This window comes from Neopelma chrysocephalum, unplaced genomic scaffold (assembly GCF_003984885.1).
Source record: "Neopelma chrysocephalum unplaced genomic scaffold, ASM398488v2 Primary Assembly neopelma1_215, whole genome shotgun sequence".
NCBI classification, from domain to species: Eukaryota; Metazoa; Chordata; class Aves; order Passeriformes; family Pipridae; genus Neopelma; species Neopelma chrysocephalum.
Genome location: NW_020897877.1, coordinates 147,150 through 166,402, shown reverse-complemented (window position 1 = coordinate 166,402; position 19,253 = coordinate 147,150). Strand labels below are relative to the sequence as shown.

At 52.5% G+C, this 19,253-nt stretch overlaps 2 protein-coding genes across 4 annotated transcripts in view; one reads left to right on the top strand and one right to left on the bottom strand.

The window, feature by feature from the left end:
• LOC113977267 overlaps positions 1–18,491 on the top strand; it is a 24,481-nt gene extending 5,990 nt beyond the window's left edge. Inside the window, exons 2-9 of the mRNA XM_027703260.1 lie at positions 6,452–6,494; positions 7,336–7,467; positions 8,231–8,321; positions 9,043–9,206; positions 12,519–12,649; positions 14,305–14,421; positions 16,517–16,723; positions 17,313–18,491. Of these exons, the coding sequence (XP_027559061.1) occupies positions 7,436–7,467; positions 8,231–8,321; positions 9,043–9,206; positions 12,519–12,649; positions 14,305–14,421; positions 16,517–16,723; positions 17,313–17,392 (822 nt within the window). The 5' untranslated portion in view covers positions 6,452–6,494; positions 7,336–7,435 and the 3' untranslated portion in view covers positions 17,393–18,491. The remainder of the gene's footprint in view (positions 1–6,451; positions 6,495–7,335; positions 7,468–8,230; positions 8,322–9,042; positions 9,207–12,518; positions 12,650–14,304; positions 14,422–16,516; positions 16,724–17,312) is intronic.
• Positions 1–19,253, bottom strand: part of ATCAY (ATCAY, caytaxin) — a 34,450-nt gene that overhangs the window by 11,676 nt on the left and 3,521 nt on the right. For 2 of the 3 annotated variants that reach the window (XM_027703256.1, XM_027703259.1), the window contains exons 2-3: positions 12,688–12,693; positions 11,945–11,955 (exon numbers count right to left, since the gene is read on the bottom strand). The gene's annotated coding sequence lies outside the window, so the exon portion shown is untranslated. Of the gene's footprint in view, positions 1–8,909; positions 8,922–11,944; positions 11,956–12,687; positions 12,694–19,253 lie in introns of those variants that run through there. The other variant, XM_027703258.1, reaches the window with a different exon arrangement.

Genomic DNA, 19,253 nt, shown 5'->3' with positions numbered 1-19,253 from the left:
GTCGGGCTCAGGACTCGGGACCAGCAATGGTTGGGGAGAGCAGACACACCATTCCCAGCTGGATCCTGCCCCGAGGGAACAAGGTCAGGCCTGACCTTCTCTAGAACATCCTCAGGTGGAATCAGCTCCTGTGCTGGGCAGGGACATTATCCCACCCACTGCAGGATGGTTGGGAATGTTCCTCCTGGCTCAGCCTTTGAATTATTCCAGGCACTGGCTGGATAGGAACATATTTCTGCCAGGATAAGGGATGCAGGGTGATTTCCTGGGTGGATGGAGCTGCTCTGTCCATCCCCCAGAGCAGGGACATCAGCACCAAGCAGAGTTTGCCCCTTGCTAGGAGGCTCTTCCCCAGTGCCAGAGCTTTTCCTGCTTCCCTTGGAGGCTGGGGATGATCTGGAGGAGAGAAATCTCTGTGAATTTTGCTTTAAAGGAACGAGGCCTGAGTAAATCCAGCATCCTTCTGTATCCCAGGCACTGGAATCAGCAAAAAATGAGCTGGCTGTCAGCATTGCAGGGCTCTCTCCCTGCCCGGATCTCCCAGAATCCCTCCTGGATTCTTCCCCCTCCAGCCCACACCTGGCTCAGGGGGTGCCTCTGGCACCGTCCCACCTCTCCCCATTTTTTTTTTATTTCCCTGAAATGCAGCACAAACAGACGCTCTGGAGCTCCGGGAGAGATCCCACCTTCCCCCTCCCTCCCCGTCAGCTGCTTTCTGCCAACCCTGGAGGCATCATGGAGGGAGGAAGGGAAGGGAAGGGAAGGGAAGGAAAGGCAGCGAAGCCAAGCCCGGGGCGGGAGGATTCTCCCGGTGTCCCACCTCTCTCCCGGCCGGTGCCCTACTCACCGCTTAGCGAGGAACAAAGCTGATCCTGCCCGTATCCCGGCTCGGCATTCCTCCCGGTGGGAGAGACGGCTCAGGAGGTGCAGCCCCTGGATCCGGATGCAGATGGAACGTGGGGATGCATCCAGGTCGGCTTCTCGCGCGGCATCCGTGGCTTTGTGGTTCGGTCGGGAAAGAGGGATGGATTGAGGGCAGTTATTTGTATTCTTCCATGGCTGCTGCTTCCTCTGCCGCCTCCTTCCCCTCCCTTCTCTCCCCTCCCCTCCAAGGTATTTTATTCCGATTTTCCGCCCGCAGCTGGCTAAGCCTCGGCTGCCCTAAGGCAGCTAATTCCCTGCTTTTGTGTGTGTGTGAGGATGGCGCTGGGGACAGGGAGGGGAGTCTGGAGGAGGGGGGTGGGGACAGGAGCCCGAAGGACCCCCCTGCCAGTGCCAGCGCTCCTCCAATGGGCTGCGAGGCACCGAATCTCTGCCCGCATCCTTCCTCCGGATGGATCCGGACGGGGCTGCCAGGGGCTGAGCACACCCTCTCCTTGCAGTGGGAGACAGGGATGCCCGTCATCCTGGTCCTGGAGGAGGGGTGGGAGGGATTTTAATGCGGTGCATCATTCCCTGAGGAAGTAAAAGGGGATGCGGGATTTAATGGTCCAGCTTGCAGGGCTGATTTGTCCCCAAACCTCAGGCACTGGGGCCGGGTTCTGGACAGACAGACACGTGCCAGAAGGTCCCGCTCATCCCGGGAGGGTGAACCCCTGCTCCCTGCTCCAGGGATGTCCAGAACTGCATCCAGACCCTGAGCCCTGCTGGTTCTTTTGCAAATCTGAAGGTGACTGAAGACACCGGGATTTTCTCCCACTCCAGACCCGACAGGAAGGGGGAGCCAGGTGGGAATCGGGTTCTGCTCCCAGGGAACAAGGGACAGGACAAGAGGGAACGGCCTCAGGTTGCACCAGGAGAGGTTCAGGTTGGATGTCAGGGAAAGTTTTTGCACTGAAAGGGTCGTTTTCAATAATGCAGACGAGGAGAAAATCCCAGGGAGACCAACTGGGAGAGCTGGGGAGGTTCACCTGGAGAAGGGAAGGATCCAATGAGACCTGAGAGCCCCTTCCAGGGCCTAAAGGGGCTCCAGGAGAGCTGGAGAGGGACTGAGGACAAGGGATGGAGGGACAGGGCAAGGGGGAATGGCTTCAAACTGAGGGCAGGGAAAGGTGGGATATTGGGAAGGAATTCCTCCATGTGAGGGTGGGGAGGGGCTGGGATGGAATTCCCAGAGAAGCTGTGGCTGCCCCATCCCTGGAAGTGTCCAAAGGCGGGTTGGAGCAACCTGGGCTAGTAGGAGGTGTCCCTGCCCACGGCAGGGGGTGGCACTGGATGGGCTTGAAGGTCCCTTCCCACCCAAACCATCCTGGGATTCTCTGTTAGAAGCTGACAGAAGATCCACGGGGACAGGAAACACCAGGAAGTCTGCAGCACCTGATGGCTCCAAAGTTAATTATCAAAGTCTTCAGGGTCACCTCGGCTGAATATTTGCCTTTACCTTCGTTTTTCCATGAAAAAAATGTTCTTTTCTCGTTTCCCAGAGCAGCCCAAGCCTGCCATGGCAGCACACGTATGGAATGTGAATGCCATCTACTGGCTGCTGTCCCGGGCCTTGGAGCAGGTGTTCCCTGTCCAAACTCCATCCATCTGATCCCGGAGGAATTTCATTGAGCACGCAGTGAGTTGTTGGCCCAGCTCTGCTTGCCAGGGACGGCGGATTTGTTGGGACTCCCTTTTCCTCAGGGATGCCGGGATGTGCACAGCGAGCCCTGCACCCAACTCGCTTCCCAGCACTGCAATTCCTCTGGGAATTCCGTGCTGAGCCCAGCTCCTGCAGAGTCCTGTCCAGCTGGAGGAGGCAATATCCAGGATCGGGTCCTTCCTGGTGCTGGGTGTTTTCCCAAGCAGCTTTTTTTCCATCTCTCTCCCATCTCCACGTGCTCTTTCCCCTGGAATAACACGTTTCCTGTTCCCTACCAGTGTGTTTTTCCCACTCTACGAACCAAACACTCCCGCGAGGGGGAGGATGTGACCCTTTTGGAATGTCACTGCCTGTCCTGCGACCATCCTGCTTTTATTTCCCTGGATTTGGTGCTCGTTTTTAGCCGGTGCCCACTGGGACATTCCTCAAGCCCTGCGGGTCGCAGCGACGCGGATCCCCCCCCAAAATTCCTTTCCTACCTGTATAAACCCGCCATAGGAATCACTGGCTCGTCCGGCGGTGCCGATGGTTTTGTCATTCCAGCAAATCCAGCTGTTCCCGGCGGCGGATCCAGCCGGGAGCGCGCTGGATCCATCGGCAGCCGCGGGCGATGCGCGGCGCGGGCTCCAGAGGGCCCCGCGCACCAGGAGATGGACGGAGGGAGATTCCCTGCGGATTTTTCTCCCAGAAAAGGTAAGTTCACCTCCCTCCCAGCCTTAAAGACGGGCTAAGATGTTGGGGTTTTTTTTCCAAAAAACCGGGGTTACAGAATCCCGGAATGGTTTGGGATGGGAGGGATCTTAAATCCCATCCAGTGCCACCCCCTGCCCTGGGCAGGGACACCTCCCACCATCCCAGGTTGCTCCAACCTGGCCTTGGACACTCCCAGGGATGGGACAGCCACAGCTTCTCTGGGAATTCCATCCCAGCCCCTCCCCACCCTCACATGGAGGAATTCCTTCCCAATATCCCACCTATCCCTGCCCTCAGTTTGAAGCCATTCCCTGTGTCCTGTCCCTCCATCCCTTGTCCCCAGTCCCTCTCCAGCTCTCCTGGAGCCCCTTTAGGCCCTGGAAGGGGCTCTGAGGTCTTCCTGGATCCTTCCCTTCTCCAGGTGAACCCCCCCAGCTCTCCCAGCCTGGCTCCAGAGCAGAGGGGCTCCAACCCTTGGAGCATCTCCATGGCCTCCTCTGGACTTATTCCAGCAGCTCCACATCCTTATTTTGGGATCCCAGATGTGGAGGCAGCTCTGCAGGGGGGGTCTCACCTGAGCTGAGCAGAGGAGCAGAATTCCCCCCTCACCTGCTGTGGGATGAGCCCAGGACACGGATGGATTTCTGGGATGTGAGCCCTTGACCTGGCACTTGGCCTTGTTCATCCTCATGGTCTTCCCATGGGCCTCCTCCTCCTCCACCTTGTCCAGGTCCAGGGATTGATCATCTCCAAGGATGGAGACTCCACAACCACCCTGCACAATCTGCTCCAGCATTTGGCCACCCTTAATTTAAAAAAAAAAAAAATTAAATATAAAATTTCTCCTCTGTTTAAAGGGAATTTCTCTCTCTCAACTCCTGCCCTTCCCTCTTATCCACTTCCTGGGCACCACTGGGAAGAGTCTGACTCTGATCACTGGGAGCTGAAATTAAGATGAAACGTTTGTTTGTAGAGAAAAAAAAGTTATTTTGGTGCCTTTGAAATTATTTACAACTTGAACCAAAAAACAACAACAACAAAAAAGGATTATTTTGGGACTGAAAATCTGCAGGCTTTGTTTGAGATATGCTTGAAATTAAATTTTATTATTACACTGTGGTGTTCCCCCAGTTGAGATCTGCCTGCCTTTAATTAGGAAAGGCAGGGGACCACAAGTGCCTTCAAAGATGAATTTACAAACAGAGACACGTTTTATTTTGGGGAGAACAAGATGCTTTCATTGTCTCCACTTAAGGAAAAAAAACCTGGTTTGCTGAGGCAAATGGGAAAGGTTTCAGTCTGGGTTGACCTGAAGAGAAAAAATCCTTCCTCTTCCTGATTTTTTTAATTTGATTTCTAAAGCTGTTTGCACAGTCCAGGAAGGAAAGACTCGAGGAATTCACCTCAAGGAATCCCTGGAAGTGCCCAAGGCCAGGCTGGGATAGTGGGAGGTGTCCCTGCCCATGGCAGGGGTGGGACTGGATGGGCTTTAAGGTCCCTTCCCACCCAACCCATCCTGGGATGGGGGAAGTCTTTGAAATGTGGGATTGGGTTGGACTCATTCCAGCTGAAGAACAATGATTGTGGGTCGGGATTTCCCTCTGCTGGAGCTCAGGGAGGGCTGGGGTGAGGGTTGGGCAGCTCAGGCTCAACAAGGGCACGGCCACGGTCACTGATCCAGTGCCTGGGCAAGCCTTGATGTCCCTGGGGACAGAGACACTCCTGAGTCCTGGATAAACACTGGGAATGTTGGACTGGGCTTTGTGAGACGAGTTTGTGCTGGGGATGGATCCTGGGACATGGAGACCTTGGCTGAGAGCTTGGGATAAACTCCCTGACAGGCCAAGGGCTCGTGGTTCCCTCCCAGCCACTCACAGACCCATGGAACATCCTGAGCTGGAAGGAACACCCCAAGGATCATCCAGTCCAACCCCAGGACACCCCAACAATCCCACCCTGTCCTTCAGGGGATCATCCAAACCCTTCTGGAACTCTGGCAGCCTTGGGGCTGTGCCCACTGCCCTGGGGAGCCTGGGCAGTGCCCCAGCACCCTCTAGGGAGGAAGATCCCACCCAAACCTCCCCTGGCACAGCTCCAGGTGTTCCCTGACCCCACAGGGCTCTGCTCCAGGATAAAGCCCCGTGTCCAGCAGTGCCCTGTGCCAGCTCAGTGCTCCTGGAGCTGTGGAGGAGGAGGAGAAGAGCCACGGCCACCTCCCATGGAGGAACCAACCTCCTGGAGGAACCATCCCCCAACCCCCTGGTACCTGGGGAAGAAGTTCTGGGATTGAAAATCGACTCTAAAGAGAGAGAAAGCAGCGGGTGGGGACTATTTCACCCCCCACACTTCAGGTTTGAAGCCTTTGGATCAACCCTTGGAAAAGCAGCTGGGACAGATTACAGGCCCTGACCTGGGGCTGGTGTTTATGCCAAAAGAAAGGAGCCCTGATAAAAGAGGGCACCGGGGGCCTGACCTGCTCCAGGGCTTGTTTACATCTCCTCAAGAGCAAAACTTCCCCCCCCTTGGTGGGGGGCAGCAAATCCTCCTTCCCCCGTCGCCAGTTTGACTTCCCTGGGTGTGAAAAACACCCCGAGAGACATCAACAGAGCTGGGCAAGGAGCTTTTGGGGGGTGTTTGTGCTGATCTGGGGGTGTTTGTGCTGACCTGGGGGCTCAGGGAGTGCATTGTTTGGGGTCCAGGTGACCGTGGTGAAAATCCCTGCCTGGCTGGGACTGGCTTTGCAGGAGGCAGAGGAGCTTTGGAAGTTCCTGGCTGTGTGTTTTTTGGCTTCCCTGGGCTGTGTTCAGCTCCTGGGGTCTCTGTTCCGTTCCCAGCTCCTGGCTGGAGAGGGAGGCAGCAGCTGATGGTTGGGGGAGCTGCTCAGGGGGTGTGAGGGGTGGAGGATGTGATCCCACCTGAGCTCGGATCCGCCGCGGATCCACGTCCCCAAGTGCCACATCCACACATTTATTGGATTTAATTTATTTTAATTTAATTTATTGGACACTTCCAGGGTTGCCACTTCCCCACTGCCAGGGCTGGACAACCCCTTCAGTGAAGAAATTTTCCCGATATCCAATCCAACCAAGAAATTCTCCCCAATAACCCACTACCCAAATAATCCAAACTTTCCGCTCGAAACCACCCGGTGCAAAGTGGATCCTTTCCCTTCAGGAGATGCTTCAGCTCCTGGATTGAGGCAGAGCCTGGGCAGAAGGTGGGTTTGCTCTGGTGTTTTATTATCTAGTCATAAACATTTACTCCTGCTGCTATTCCCGAGGCAGAGCCTCAGCTCGGTGGTGACAGCGGGGTGATAAATCCTGCTTCCAGTTCATGCCCCGCTCCGGGAAGGACATTCCTTGCTTTGGGATTCCCAGGCTGTTGACAGGTCCAGGCTGAACCCCCCTGTGACCTTGACATTGATGTGTGAAGGGTTAATGAGGGCTCTGCTCTGCCTCCCTGTTCCCATCTGCTGATTAATTCCAGCCAGGTGTCCACGGGCCCAGGTCTTAAAACAACAACAGCTCGAGTGTCTGGGAACACTTAGTCAGGCTTCACTCTGCAATTCCAAGTATGGATAAATATTTGCACCTCCGTGGCTCGAAGACACCTTGGAGATACGGAGGCAACTGCCTGAGGAGTTCTTTACAAGGGGAAAAACGTGGATTTCCCGGGGAGCAGAGGAGGTTCAGCAGCAGGGAGGACTCGGGGGCTCCCCTTGCAGCTCTTCCTGGGTGGTCCTGGGGGAGGTCAGGGGGGGTTTTGGGGGCTGAAGAGGGGGGGGTGTCATCCCCCAGCAGCTCTCAGGGGATCCAAAAGTGCTCCCACTGATGTTTGGCTCCGCAGTTCGTGGGCCTTGGTTGGTTTGCACGGGAAAACGAGGAGGAGAAACGCAGAATCCGGAAATTCCAGATCCAAAGCCCCCCTTTTTTTGGGGGGGGATACCCCAAGGAAAGCCCTGGTGTGGCCCAGCAACCCCAGAAAATCTGTTTGATTCTGTGAGTTCCTATTTGTAATTTAATTGTTATGTTTCCCTCTTTCCCTAAAATAAACCAAAGGTTTCCAGCTCTGACTTTCACCCCTGGGACTGAATTTCTGAATTTCAACAGCAAGGACAACAGAAAAAGCAGCGTCTGCCCAGGGAAATCCGACTTTTCCATGCCTCCTTCCTACCTGGAGATTCCAAGGAGGTCAGTGACCTGCTCTTCTTCATGTTTTTAGCATAAAATCAGGTTGGAAAAGACCTCTAAAATCATCAAATCCAGCTGTTAAGGTTGGAAAAGATCTCGGAGACCATCAAGCCCAACCATCCAATGGTTTTGCTGATGCTCCTCTGAGCATTTTTTTTATTTTTTTAGTCTTTTTTTCTGGGTTTGGGTCTGAAAATGATATGGAGGCTTGTGGGTCTAAGTCACATCTCACTCCAGGAGGATGCTGGAGCACAACAAACCAAAACCCACCCCAGAGGTTGTGATTGACTCGATTCAGAGATATCTGGGCTGTAAAATCCTGATTGTTTGGCTAAATAAAGAGCCTCACAAGAGAGCTCTTCCCTCCAGAGTGTGATGGAGTTGCTCTGCCCCTCTGGGGAGTCTGTGGTGTATTAAAACTCCCTTAATAACTTCACAGGCATTTCCACAGTCAAGTGATCATCGTAATGCTCATAAAGCACAATCCAGGGCGAAGTATTTATGAATTATTTGACTTCAAGTTGGGAGGGGGGGGGAAGAATAAAAGAATTAAAAAAAAAAAAAAAAAGAAGAAGAAAAGACCTGGGCTGAATTAATGGCTCTGGGAGAACCATAAATTGAGAGGAATCATATTGCAGAGGGTTATTTTGTGTGTGCAATAAAAAGGAACGTTTATGGCTTCGCGGTGCCTAAATTTGGGTTGGATGTTTTTTTGAAGCAGAGAGCTTTGAAATAACTTATAACTTTTCTCCTCTCATTTCAGCATTGCCTCGAAGAGAAACACCAGACACGTTGGATTGAGGCATGAGGGGAAGGGGAAGGTGGGAGCACAGGGAATTCCTGGCCAGGAGCAGGTGAGGAGGGAGGGCGGGTGCCAAGGGAGGTGCTCAGACACTGGGGTTTGGCAATAAATAGAGGTGATCCTAAATCTCTCGTGTCCAGAGGTGTTCCTGGGTGCTGTTCACCCTCTGCAGGAAGTCTGGGAGTTTTGTCTTCACTCCTTTCCCAACCTGAGGTGATGTTTTGTTCCAGGGAGAGGAAGGGGAGGGAGCTGGGGATCCCTGGGGCAGGCACCCAGCAGGGTTCATTCCAGGCCTCTGGAGCAGGAAGAAGGTGGATCCTGCCCTTCAGCAAACTGGGAGAGAACATCCAGCACATCCCTGGGAGGGAGTTCACAAGTGACAGGGAATCATTTCCACCTCTGAGGGGGAGGATGTGGCCCACGGGCAGCCCTCGGTGCTGGATGTCAGACCTGCTCCAGTGCATCCACTGCTGCCCCTCCCCGGAGTCCCTGGAGCTGGGAGGGACTGGAGCTGCCAGGAAAGATGTCTGATTCAAGCAGCAGGAATGCAGACACCATCCCTCCTTGGTTTTTTGGGGGGGGGTTTTGTTGCTCCTTTGCTAAATACCAAGACCAGGCAGAGCGACCCGAAGCAACTCGTAAATCCTCGTCCCTGCCAGGACCCGGAGGGTTTTCCTCCCTCTGTCAAACCAAGCAATCAAATCCCCCTCCAACATGCTTTTAATTGGGTAACTGAAGGCTCTAATGTTCCCCTCTGGGACATCTGCTTGCAGGGAGATGCTGGCTCCCATTCCCAGCCTGGAATCACTCCCGGCTCCGGCTCCGTGGCACCCACCTGGGAGCGATCAGGGAGCTGCCAGAGGCTCTGGATGTGCTCCCTCCGTGGCACTGCTGGGTGCTGGGGGTGTTCCCCCCCCTCCCTGCTGAACTGTCACAGGTAAGGAGTGAGTAATGGCTGAGTGCTGCTAAAAGCCATTGGGAATTCCCATGAAACCTCTGGAATAAATCGCCCGGACGTAGAGGTACTTTTGGCTCCTTGCTCCGAAGTTCTGAGGTGCCTGGGCTACAAATTCGGCACAAAAAGTGCTGATTTCTTCACAGGGAATCACAGAACCTTTAAAGTTGGAAAAGACCTCCAAGATCATCAAGCCCAAACACCCCCTCTTGCCCAAATTATTTCGTGAAGTGCCACATCCACCCGTTTTTGGAACATTTCCAGCTTGGTGACTCCACTACTTGTCCTGTCCTGGCTCTCCCAGCCAATCCAGCCCTTTCTTCTCTCTTCTCTCTGCTCCCACAGAAGCTCCTGAGCTGGGACAGAGCCAGAATCCCACCAGAACATTCCCACTGTGTGTGGAGAGAGGGGGAGATGCTCCAGTCCTGTGCAGGGCCGGGAGTTGGGCTCGGTGATCCCTGTGGATCCCTTCCAACTTGGGATATTCAGCAATGATGCTGCTCCTGCTCTTGTCCTGCTCTCCAGCGATATTTCCAGGAGTCTTGCATCCCTTGGGTTCCATCCCAGCCAGGCTGATGATCATTAATTGTATGGGATTTAGCTGTTCCTGACATCCACAGAAATGTCTAATCCTGTTTTGGAGCTACCTACGTTCTTGAACCTCTCTACGTCCTCCTTTCCTTGGGAATTTTCCCCTTCAGAAAACTGAGCTGGGTTAAAAATTCATTTTAATGCCCAAAACCTTCCTGCTGGGGGGAAGGTGGTGCAGTGGGAGCCCCAGGGGTTTTGGGGCAGGTGGACTTTGGGGTTTTTTGGGTCTTGGGGGGTTGTGAATCCGCAGTGGGTGTCTGTGAGGGAGAAGGAAGCAACCCTAACCTTAACAAAATTAACATCTGGGAGAAAAGATCTTTGTTTATTCCCATTTGAAATACTTAAGTGCTGAACCCCCCCCTGCTGTGGGTGGTTTGTGTGCAGGATTCCTCATGGAAAGGGCTGTAAAGCCCTGGAACAAGTTGCCCTGGGCAGTGGTGGAGTCACCATCCCTGGGAATGTTCAAAAAATATGTGGATGTGGGTTAGTGGTGACCATGGTGGTGGTGCTGGGTTGATGATTGGACTCAAAGATTTTAAAGCTCTTTTCCAGCCTTAATGACTCTGGGATTTTTAACTCCTCCTTGGGATCTGCTTCCATGAATCCTTCCACTGACCGTGTGAAGTTGGGATAACACGAGGTCAGACCCCCATGGGGGCTCCTCCACGGCTTTTTTAACGAGAGGAACCCCAAATTAACACGGGGCAAGTTGATTTTTCGTGGCTCTGCTGGCTGAAGCTCAGCTTGGAGGACTTTTTAACCTTAAACCAGACGTCTGCAGGTCTGGGTTAAATTACGGCTCCACGGGCCGTCATCAGAGCTTAAAAGGAGCAGGTAATTGGAACATTTTTGAACAATTGCCCAGATGAAGTTTTTTTGAAGAAGAAACCTCTGTGAGCGTTCACGGACACCGAGAGGAAACCAGGAATGCTTTGATTGATGAGGGGGGGCCGGGGATGCCCGGGAAGGAGCAGGTCCTTGGCCGGTCTACACAGGGCGAGGGAGGCTTGAAAGACCTGCTGACGTGCTTTGGGGTGGGAGAACTGTGATCCTGATCCCTCTCTGATCATCAAACAGGGCCCAAATTCCTTCCTGATGACACGTGAGGGAGTGTGTTACCGGAGGACCCAGCTGATGAACTCGGGGGGAGACGGAGATTGTTTTTTTGGGGAGGACTCTGCAGCTCACGGAGCTCCTGATGATGTTTTATTCTCACTGGAGACGTGGCCATTGAACCACAGAATCATGGAATGATTTGGGTTGGAAGGGACCTTAAAGCTCATCCAGTCCCACCCCATGCCAGGGGCAGGGACACCTCCTACTAAACCAGGTGTCCAACCTGACCTGGAAGGAATTTTTAAGGGGTAAAACAACTTCCCTGTCCATGGGCTGGTGCCACATTTTGCAAAATCACTGCGTCCCCCAGCCTGGAAGAAAAAACCCCAAACCAGCCCCAAACCACAGCCCTGTGAACAGCACAGTGTGAAGACAGGGTTGTTTGTGGCTGCTCCCTCTTTGACATTTTCCAGGGAGGAGGAAAACAGTGGGAAAGGAGAGACACCATGTGCTGTGTTCTGCTCAGAGTTACCCAAATCTTTACACCCCAGTAAGACGTGACCCTGGAGGGTGTGGTGTCTGTGGGAGCTTCTTCCAGGTGTGGTGCAGAGGCACTGCTGAGTACAGGGAGTTCTTGAAAGAGTCAGGATCATAAAATCCTGGAATGCTCTGGGTTGGAAGGGTCCTTAAAGCTCATCTCGTTCCACACCCCCTGCCATGGGTCCACTAGACCAGGCTCTCCTTGCTAGACCAGGCTCTCCTTGCTGCTCTAATTTCTACCTTAATCCCTTTCCAAACAGCCAGGCTGGAATCAGAAGGGTTTGGGGTTGTGCCAGCCTGTGCAAGGAGCTGCCCTGAATCAACTCCCCAGGCAGACGGACTCGCGTGGGGCTCGTAAAGCCCCGAGCACCTTCTTGGCAGAGTCACAGTAAATAAGAGTGAGGATTAAAAAAAAAAAATTAAAAAAAAATTGACCTGGTCTCCTGGGAAAGGGGGAGCTCCTGGCCCAGCTCATTCCCTGCAGGGCTGCAGCAGCCCTGTGGAAAAGGACTTAGGGCTGAACTGGGCGTGGGGGGAAATCCTCAATGTTTGGGTTGATAAAGTGAGGGGGAAATGGCTCCATGAGGAGGATGGGACAGAGGGTGTTTTGGGCACTGGGAGATGACCTGGATGTGTCACTGTGTTCCTGCCATGAGGGTGCTCCAACCCCTGTCCAACCTGGCCTTGGACACTTCCAGGGATGGAGCAGCCACAGCTTCTCTGGGAAAACCTGTGCCAGGGCCTGCCCACCCTCCCAGGGAGGAATTCCTTCCCAGTATCCCATTTAACCCATCTCTCTGGCAGTGGGAAGCCATTCCCCCTCGTCCTGGCACTCCAGGCCCATGTCAAACCGGGCTGGTGGCACAGAGCTCCCTGGTCCAGCCTGGGAGGATGCTCATGGAGCAGGGAGGCTCCTGCCAAAGCTGCCTTTGCCTGGCAAACATTCGACGCCTCTCCGAGGGGGTGCTGGTGCATCCAGGAGGTTTCCATAACTCAGGCACCAAAAATAAGAGAAGACAAAAATAATCCCCAATAAAAACTCGCCTCCTAAAAGCAATAAATAACCTTGAGCAGATGCTGGCTGCTCTTAACCCAGTTTTCTACCAGCAGGCCCGGGAGGGAAAACACCAACTCCATCTTGCTGGGAAAAGAGGCTTCAGCTTCATCCAGTTTTTGGCCTCCCAAATCCAGCAGAGCTCTTCAGGAGCAGGACATCCATGGGCAGCACCACGGCACAGGTGAGCTCCCTGCCCAAGGGCACCTCTCCAGCCTCAGGGTCCTGCTGACAGGGGAAGTTTTGCTCTGAAATAACCAATTTTGACTCCCTCTTCCCCACGGCTGCCACAGCGGCGCCTTTTGAGCCCTGTGAAGTGGGTTCATGGGGAAAAGCCTCCTGCAGCTCGTTTTTAGCAGGGAATCGTGGAATGGTTTGGGCTGGGAGGGACCTTAAACTCATCTCTTCCCACCCACCTTCCACCAGCCCAGGTTGCTCCAACCTGGCCTTGGACATTTCCAGGGATGGGGCTTCTCTGGGCAACCTGTGCCAGGGCCTCCCCACCCTCACACCGAGAGGATTTTAGGGCTTTGCATCCCACTTGGGTTGGGCCTCATGGGATGTTACAGCCCTTGGGATGCCCCAGATCCAGCTGGACCCTCCATGCCCGAGGAGGAGAAACCTGTGGGAAGCTGGTTGAGCAGAGTGGGCTGTGCTCTCCTTGCTCCCACTGGGAGACACCGGGGTGGGCTCCAACTCCCCCAGAATTTAGTGGCCCCTTCTGGGTCTCCATCTGGAGCCGATGGAAGGGGATCCGTGTTCACAGTAAAAGTGTTTCTGGAGGGGTGCCCTCGCCAGAGTAAATTGTTGGCAGCCACGGGCTGATCCTCTCTTCATAAACAAAGGGAAGGAGATAAAAGCAGCAGCAGCAGCAGCCCGAGCTGCCTCCACCTCCCCCCCGGAGCGTCCCGGAACACCCACCCCACATCTGGAGCTCATCGGGGGCAGGACGGGGATGGGAACCAGCTGAGCCTTCCTCTGGAGTGTGGTCCTCGGGAGGGAGCCCAGACAGGGCCCAGTTTGGGCTGGAAGGCTGGCTCAGAGCCGGGGTGGCCCATGGAATCCCGGGGTGGGATCGTTGGCTGTGCAGGGCCAGCAGTTGGACCTGTTGATCCTCGTGGGTCCCTCCTGGCTCAGGGGGAAAAGAGAGGTGGCCACCGTGTATTTTTGCTCCGTGTGTCCTCCTGGCCGTTCCTCCCTCCCACCCAGCAGTGGCCAAACACTGGGAAAATGTCCTGATTTTTAAACCTCGTGTGTGCGTCCTGAATTTTGCCCCATCCCTGGCACAAACCCAGCTTGGGCTTGGGGATCTTGGAGGCCTTTTCCAACCTTCTGATCCTACGATCAGGGCGTTTCCCACAGGCTCTAGCAGGAGGTGATCTGGAGATCTCGGAGCAGGCACCTTGAGCTTCAGGAGTTTGTTATCAGCAAGGCCAGTTTGAACCCATTTTTTTGCAGCCAAATTGCAGCTGGATTTCTCAGTGCAGAAAGATTTTAGAGAGCGAGGGAGGAAAAAAAAAACCCTGCGTGGCCACACTGGAAATGTTTGTATTTTCCATTTGCAAGGGGAACATTTCCCATTTTGGGGGTTGGAAGCCAGTTCTGCTGAGAAACTCGAGGACAGCGTGGAACAATTAAAAAAATAAACAGGAAAACAGCCCAATTTGCTGCAGTGAATTAATTTATTTCGGGATGAAGTGTCTTGAAATAAATGAAGCGGAGCCCCCTGGCTGGCTCCAAATGAGATCTCAGGAAGCTGCTTGTCTGTCTCATTTTCCCCTTCTAGACCCTTCCCTTGGCTTTTCTTGGGGAAAAAAAAATTAGATGTTGTGTTTACAGGGTGTCACTGCCCAAATCCTGCTTTCTCCTGGCAAGCAGAGCGTGCAGCTGGACACCTGGAATCTCCAGGGAGCAACTCATCCAAAGGATGCTTTGGGAAGGTGTGGCCGGTGTCTGGTAAGTCCCAGCCTTCCTCTTCTCTGTTTTGGGTCGTGATCTCACCCCTGGGGGGGGCTGGGACATGTCTTTGCAGCCCTTGAGACCCTGGGGGTCTCAAAGAGGGGCTCAAACTTGAGCCCTGAGGGAGCTGGTGGGATCTGGTGTGGAGGGGATGGAAAGCTGCTGCTGGAGGTCACCTCTGCCTCACCCACTCCTCACCCCCATCAGCCCTTATTGGGGTGCCTGGACCCCACATTTGAGCCTCAACTCACCAAACCTCATGGAAACAACCGTAATTTTGCCTCCTGCCCCCATCCTAAACATTTTTTCAGCCCTTGGCCATTGTTTGAGGGTTATTTTTTGGGGGCGGACGCCGACAGCAGACAACTGACAAATCCCCCTTAATCCACCTGAGCTGATAAATCTCTTGGTAAATCCCTCCCCGGCTCTGCTCCCCTCCAACAGACCCCCTTGGCACCATCCATCAGTGTCTCCAGCCCCTGGGTGCCTCCTGGGCCCTGTCTGGGCAGGGAAAGCCTCTCATTTATAAAACTTGGGGACCTCCCACAGCTTCCCCGTGACCCCAGCCAGGGGGGTCAGTGCTCTGAGTAAACTGGTTGAGGGGGCAGGTCCTCCTATTTATGTGGAAAGCCATTAGCAGGGAATCTTTTATCTCCTCCCGGTTGGAGGTGGAGGTTTGGGGTGATGGAAGGGCCCGTGGGCAGCGTCGGAGCTGCCTCTGGAATTCCCCAGCACGCTCTGCTTTGCCCTCCACGCTCCTGGCTGGGTTTTACAGCAGGTTCTCAAAGTCATGGGATGAGAGCAAAGGGTTCCCCTGGTTCTGTGAGGCCGAGAAAAGCACATTCCCAGCGCCAGGAGTGTGGTTGCTCCCTCTTTTCCGCTCCTCTATCCAAGCCCAGCACGGGAAAATGTTCCTGTTGGCCACATCCCTGTTGCCTGAGCACCAGGAATGATCCCTTTTAAGCCCAGACCCTCCCTCACCTCACCCATCAGGGATGTCTCCACATTCCCAAGGAGCTTTTGCTCGGTTTAAGGATCCGAATCCGTTGGGATTGTTTGTGCCAAGATGGATTTTGGAGGTGTTGCTTTTTTTTGCAGTCGCTGCAACCCAACCCTGACACCATCACATGGTGATTACTAAATCCTGAGAAATGTGGGATCTTGGCTCTTGACCTGGGAAAAGAGTTGATGATTTCAAGGAATGGGCAGGACAGGGACAGCTGGGGGGGAGCAGAGCACTGTGTGTTGGGCTGGGAACAGGGAAGGGAGAACAATTTTTCTTAGGAAATACAGTTCTTTGTTGAATTTCCAGATATATTTGGGCATGCTGGAGACACACAGCATCCTGATTCCCAAAAAATAACCGGGAATAACTCTGGATCACTTCAGTGCTACGTGTGAACACGGCCTGGTCAAGGGTGGTTCAGCTCTGGCTGTAGCACGAGTAGCTGTTGGGGTGTTTTCCCATGTTCTCCAGAAGGAAATGCCACTTTCTTGGGAATACAAACAGCTCCCAACCTCCCACCACTCCCTGCCTCTCTCCTGGGGGCTGGAATGTGTGGGGAGCAGCAGTGGGGCTGCTGGCCCGGGCTCCCCAAGGAGCCAGACCCGTGCCAAGGGGTGGTGTTGCCCTCCACGAGGGCCTGAAATCCTGGAAAATGCACAGGATCTGTGGGATAATACAGACAGAGCAAAACCATGGGGGCAATCTGGGGAGAGACAGCGGGGATGAGGTCTGGCCCGCTCCAGGGGTCTGAGGGGATGCAGGTTTTGGGGGATTTCTGGGGCTCAGGGCTCCCATCCCAGTGTCCCTGGTGACATCCAAAGGCTCTGGATTGATAAATTGGTTTTTAATGGCTGCATCTTTCCGCCCTGCTGTTGCTGGGCTGTGCCACGAGCCTGGGGGACCAGGAACCCACTGCTGGATGCCAACCAGGGAACATGGTTACAACCAACACTCTCAGCGTCCTGGGACCTGTTGTTTGTTGGGGGTTTGGACCCCTCCCACCTCCCTGATCCCATTCCCTGGCACTGGAAACCCACACACGAAACTCAGCAGGGTGAGAGCTGCTTTTAACATTTATGTTTGCAGGGAAAAAGGCACCATCGGCGTGTTTGGACCAGACCTCCCCATCCTACCCACTGAAGTGTTTAGGATTCCCACTGGATCCACTTTGCCTGTGGATGATCATCTCCCAAAACATCTCTGCCCTTGGAAAGCCTCACCAGAATGTTCTGCAAGAGCTGAGCAGGGAGCAGTTGGAGACCACAGCTGCGAGTGGCCGGGCAGAGCTCCCTGGTGAGTCTTCACAAAGGAATTCTGCTTTCCTCCCACTGCTGTCCCTCTTTGCAGCCTCCCCGGAGCCACTGGAGCAGGGAAGTGCTGTGCTATTCCCTGGTAGACTCTGCAGAAGGTTTTTAAAGCAGTTGGAGGGACACACAGAGATCTTTTCTCAGTTAATTTTAATACAAATGTTAAGCTCCTTGATTCCAGCAGAGATCCACTGTGAGCCACGTTCCCTATCCCCTTGGAGCCTGCCTTTTCCTGGGATAGGGTCACTGATTAGGTAAATGCTGGAGCCCTGGGCTATGGATTTGATCCCTGTGCTCCCTGTGCAATGGGTAAGGAAGCCAGGACACAGGTCTGAACATCCCCCTCTCCTCTGACACACACCTTGGCCCGTGCCAGACGTGCAACCCTTCAAACACCATCTAGAATTGGTCCAAGGATGGCCCAGGGTGGAGACTATTCCCAGCAAAAAGCCTGGATGTGGCTGCAGTTGAGGGGGAAGTGGCAAGGACGGGAGCCAAGCTGGGTCATTTGGCTCCAGGGACACCAAGGAATCTCTGTTGGTTTGGTAACATCCATGAATCCTCTGTGTTTGCAGATCCGTCGTGGTGGAGCAACGGTGCTCTGAAGGTAAATGGTCTCACCTGTCCAGCTGCCACAGAATCCCAGGATCACTGAGGTTGGAAAAGATCTCCTCGACCATGGAGTCTCCCCTGTGCCCCATCCCCACCTTGTCCCCCAGCCCAGAGCACTGAGGGCCACATCCAGGGGTTCCTTGGGCACCTCCAAGGGATGGGGACTCCAAACCTCCCTGGGCAGCCCCTCCCAATGCCTGAGCACCCTTTCCACGAGAAAATTCCCTCTAATATCCAACCTGAACCTCTCCTGGCACATCCTGGGGCTATGTCCTCTTGTCCTTTCACCTGCAGTGTTGACACAGGGAGCTCAGCCCTCGCCCTTCCCCACCCTCACCTGGGTGACACCTCGGCACCCAAAGCTCCGCCGGCTCGGGAACAGCAGGAACCAGGAAGCTTCTCCAAAACAAAGCATTGTTTGTCTTCGGATTTCGTGATTATTTAATTTGTCATAAAACAATAACTCTTCCCGTCAGCCTCGTTCAGTCCTGCCAAGTCCATTCTGTCCCGTCCCCGCTCCAATCTCCCACCACCTTGGGGACGGAGCGATCCCTCCCCACGTGTCACGTCTCTGCCACTTGGAACAGTTCTCAGTCCACAGCTTTGTGGCCCTTTTCCCTGGCTTCCCCACGCCTGCTCGTTTGTTTAATTTGCATTAATTAACCCTGCTCAGCTCAGGCTCCTCAAGGCCCCGGTGTTCAGAGGTACAAAACTCTGGAATTTTCAATCCTGGCCCGAAGCTTCTTTGCTGCTCCAGGGTCCTGCAACTCGGGGTTTCCCCCTGGGAATCTCCAATCTTTAAGTTAAATATTGTAGGTTGGGCCACGGGGAAAGGGCAGGAAGCCACGTTTTCTCCAGTATGGAATTTCTGGGTGGTGTTGGACACCTGGTTCCTTCTCAGGGCCAGGAGCTGTGAGACCTCAGGTTGCCCAGGTCATCCCAGGGTGAGCAAACCACGAGTTGTGGCCCCCATCCCTCATGGCAGGGGGTATTTTTTGCTCTCTCTCATGTGCTGGAGTGTTCCCAAGGCTGCAGGAAGCACCTGGACACCCCCAGGAAATAAATAATTATTGTTATACAAATAAATAAATAAATAAATAAATAAATAAATAAATAAATAATTTTAAAAGATAAATAAATAATTTTTAAAGATAGAGAAATAAATAAATAATTTTTAAAGATAAATAAATAAATAACTTTCTTTAAAATATAAATAAATAATTTTAAAAGATAAATAAATAAATAACTTTCTTTAAAATATAAATAAATAAATAGATTTTTAGATAAATCTATCATTTATTATATTTAAAAATAAAAGTTGTATATGCATAACCGTATCTATATAAAAATATACCCGTAAAAGACATCTATAAGAATATATCTATATTTATATATGTATGTATATATATGTATATAATGCATCTATATTTAAATTAAAAGAGCACACATGTTTTTTAGACTCCTCTTTGTAGACCTATATATACTGTACAGAAGTAAAAAAAAAATGCACATTTATATGCTGGGTGTACTCTGGTGTTTTATATGTGTATAAATTATACAGATAGAAGAATATACATGTATAAAACTGCACATGTGAAATTTATGTAAACTGTGTATGGTATTTTATATACATATAAATTATATATATGCAAAAATTATATAGAGATACAAAAATAAATTATGCAAAAATATACATGTGTAAAACTAGACATTAAAACTAGACTAGAATGCAAAATTTATGTATTGTATCTGGTAATTTATATGTACATAAAATATATGCATTTTTATAGTATATATGTATATATACTGTAGATATTAATCAAGCATATATATATAATTTATTTATATACCATATATTTATTTATATACTATATATTTATATATTTATGTGGCATATATTTATA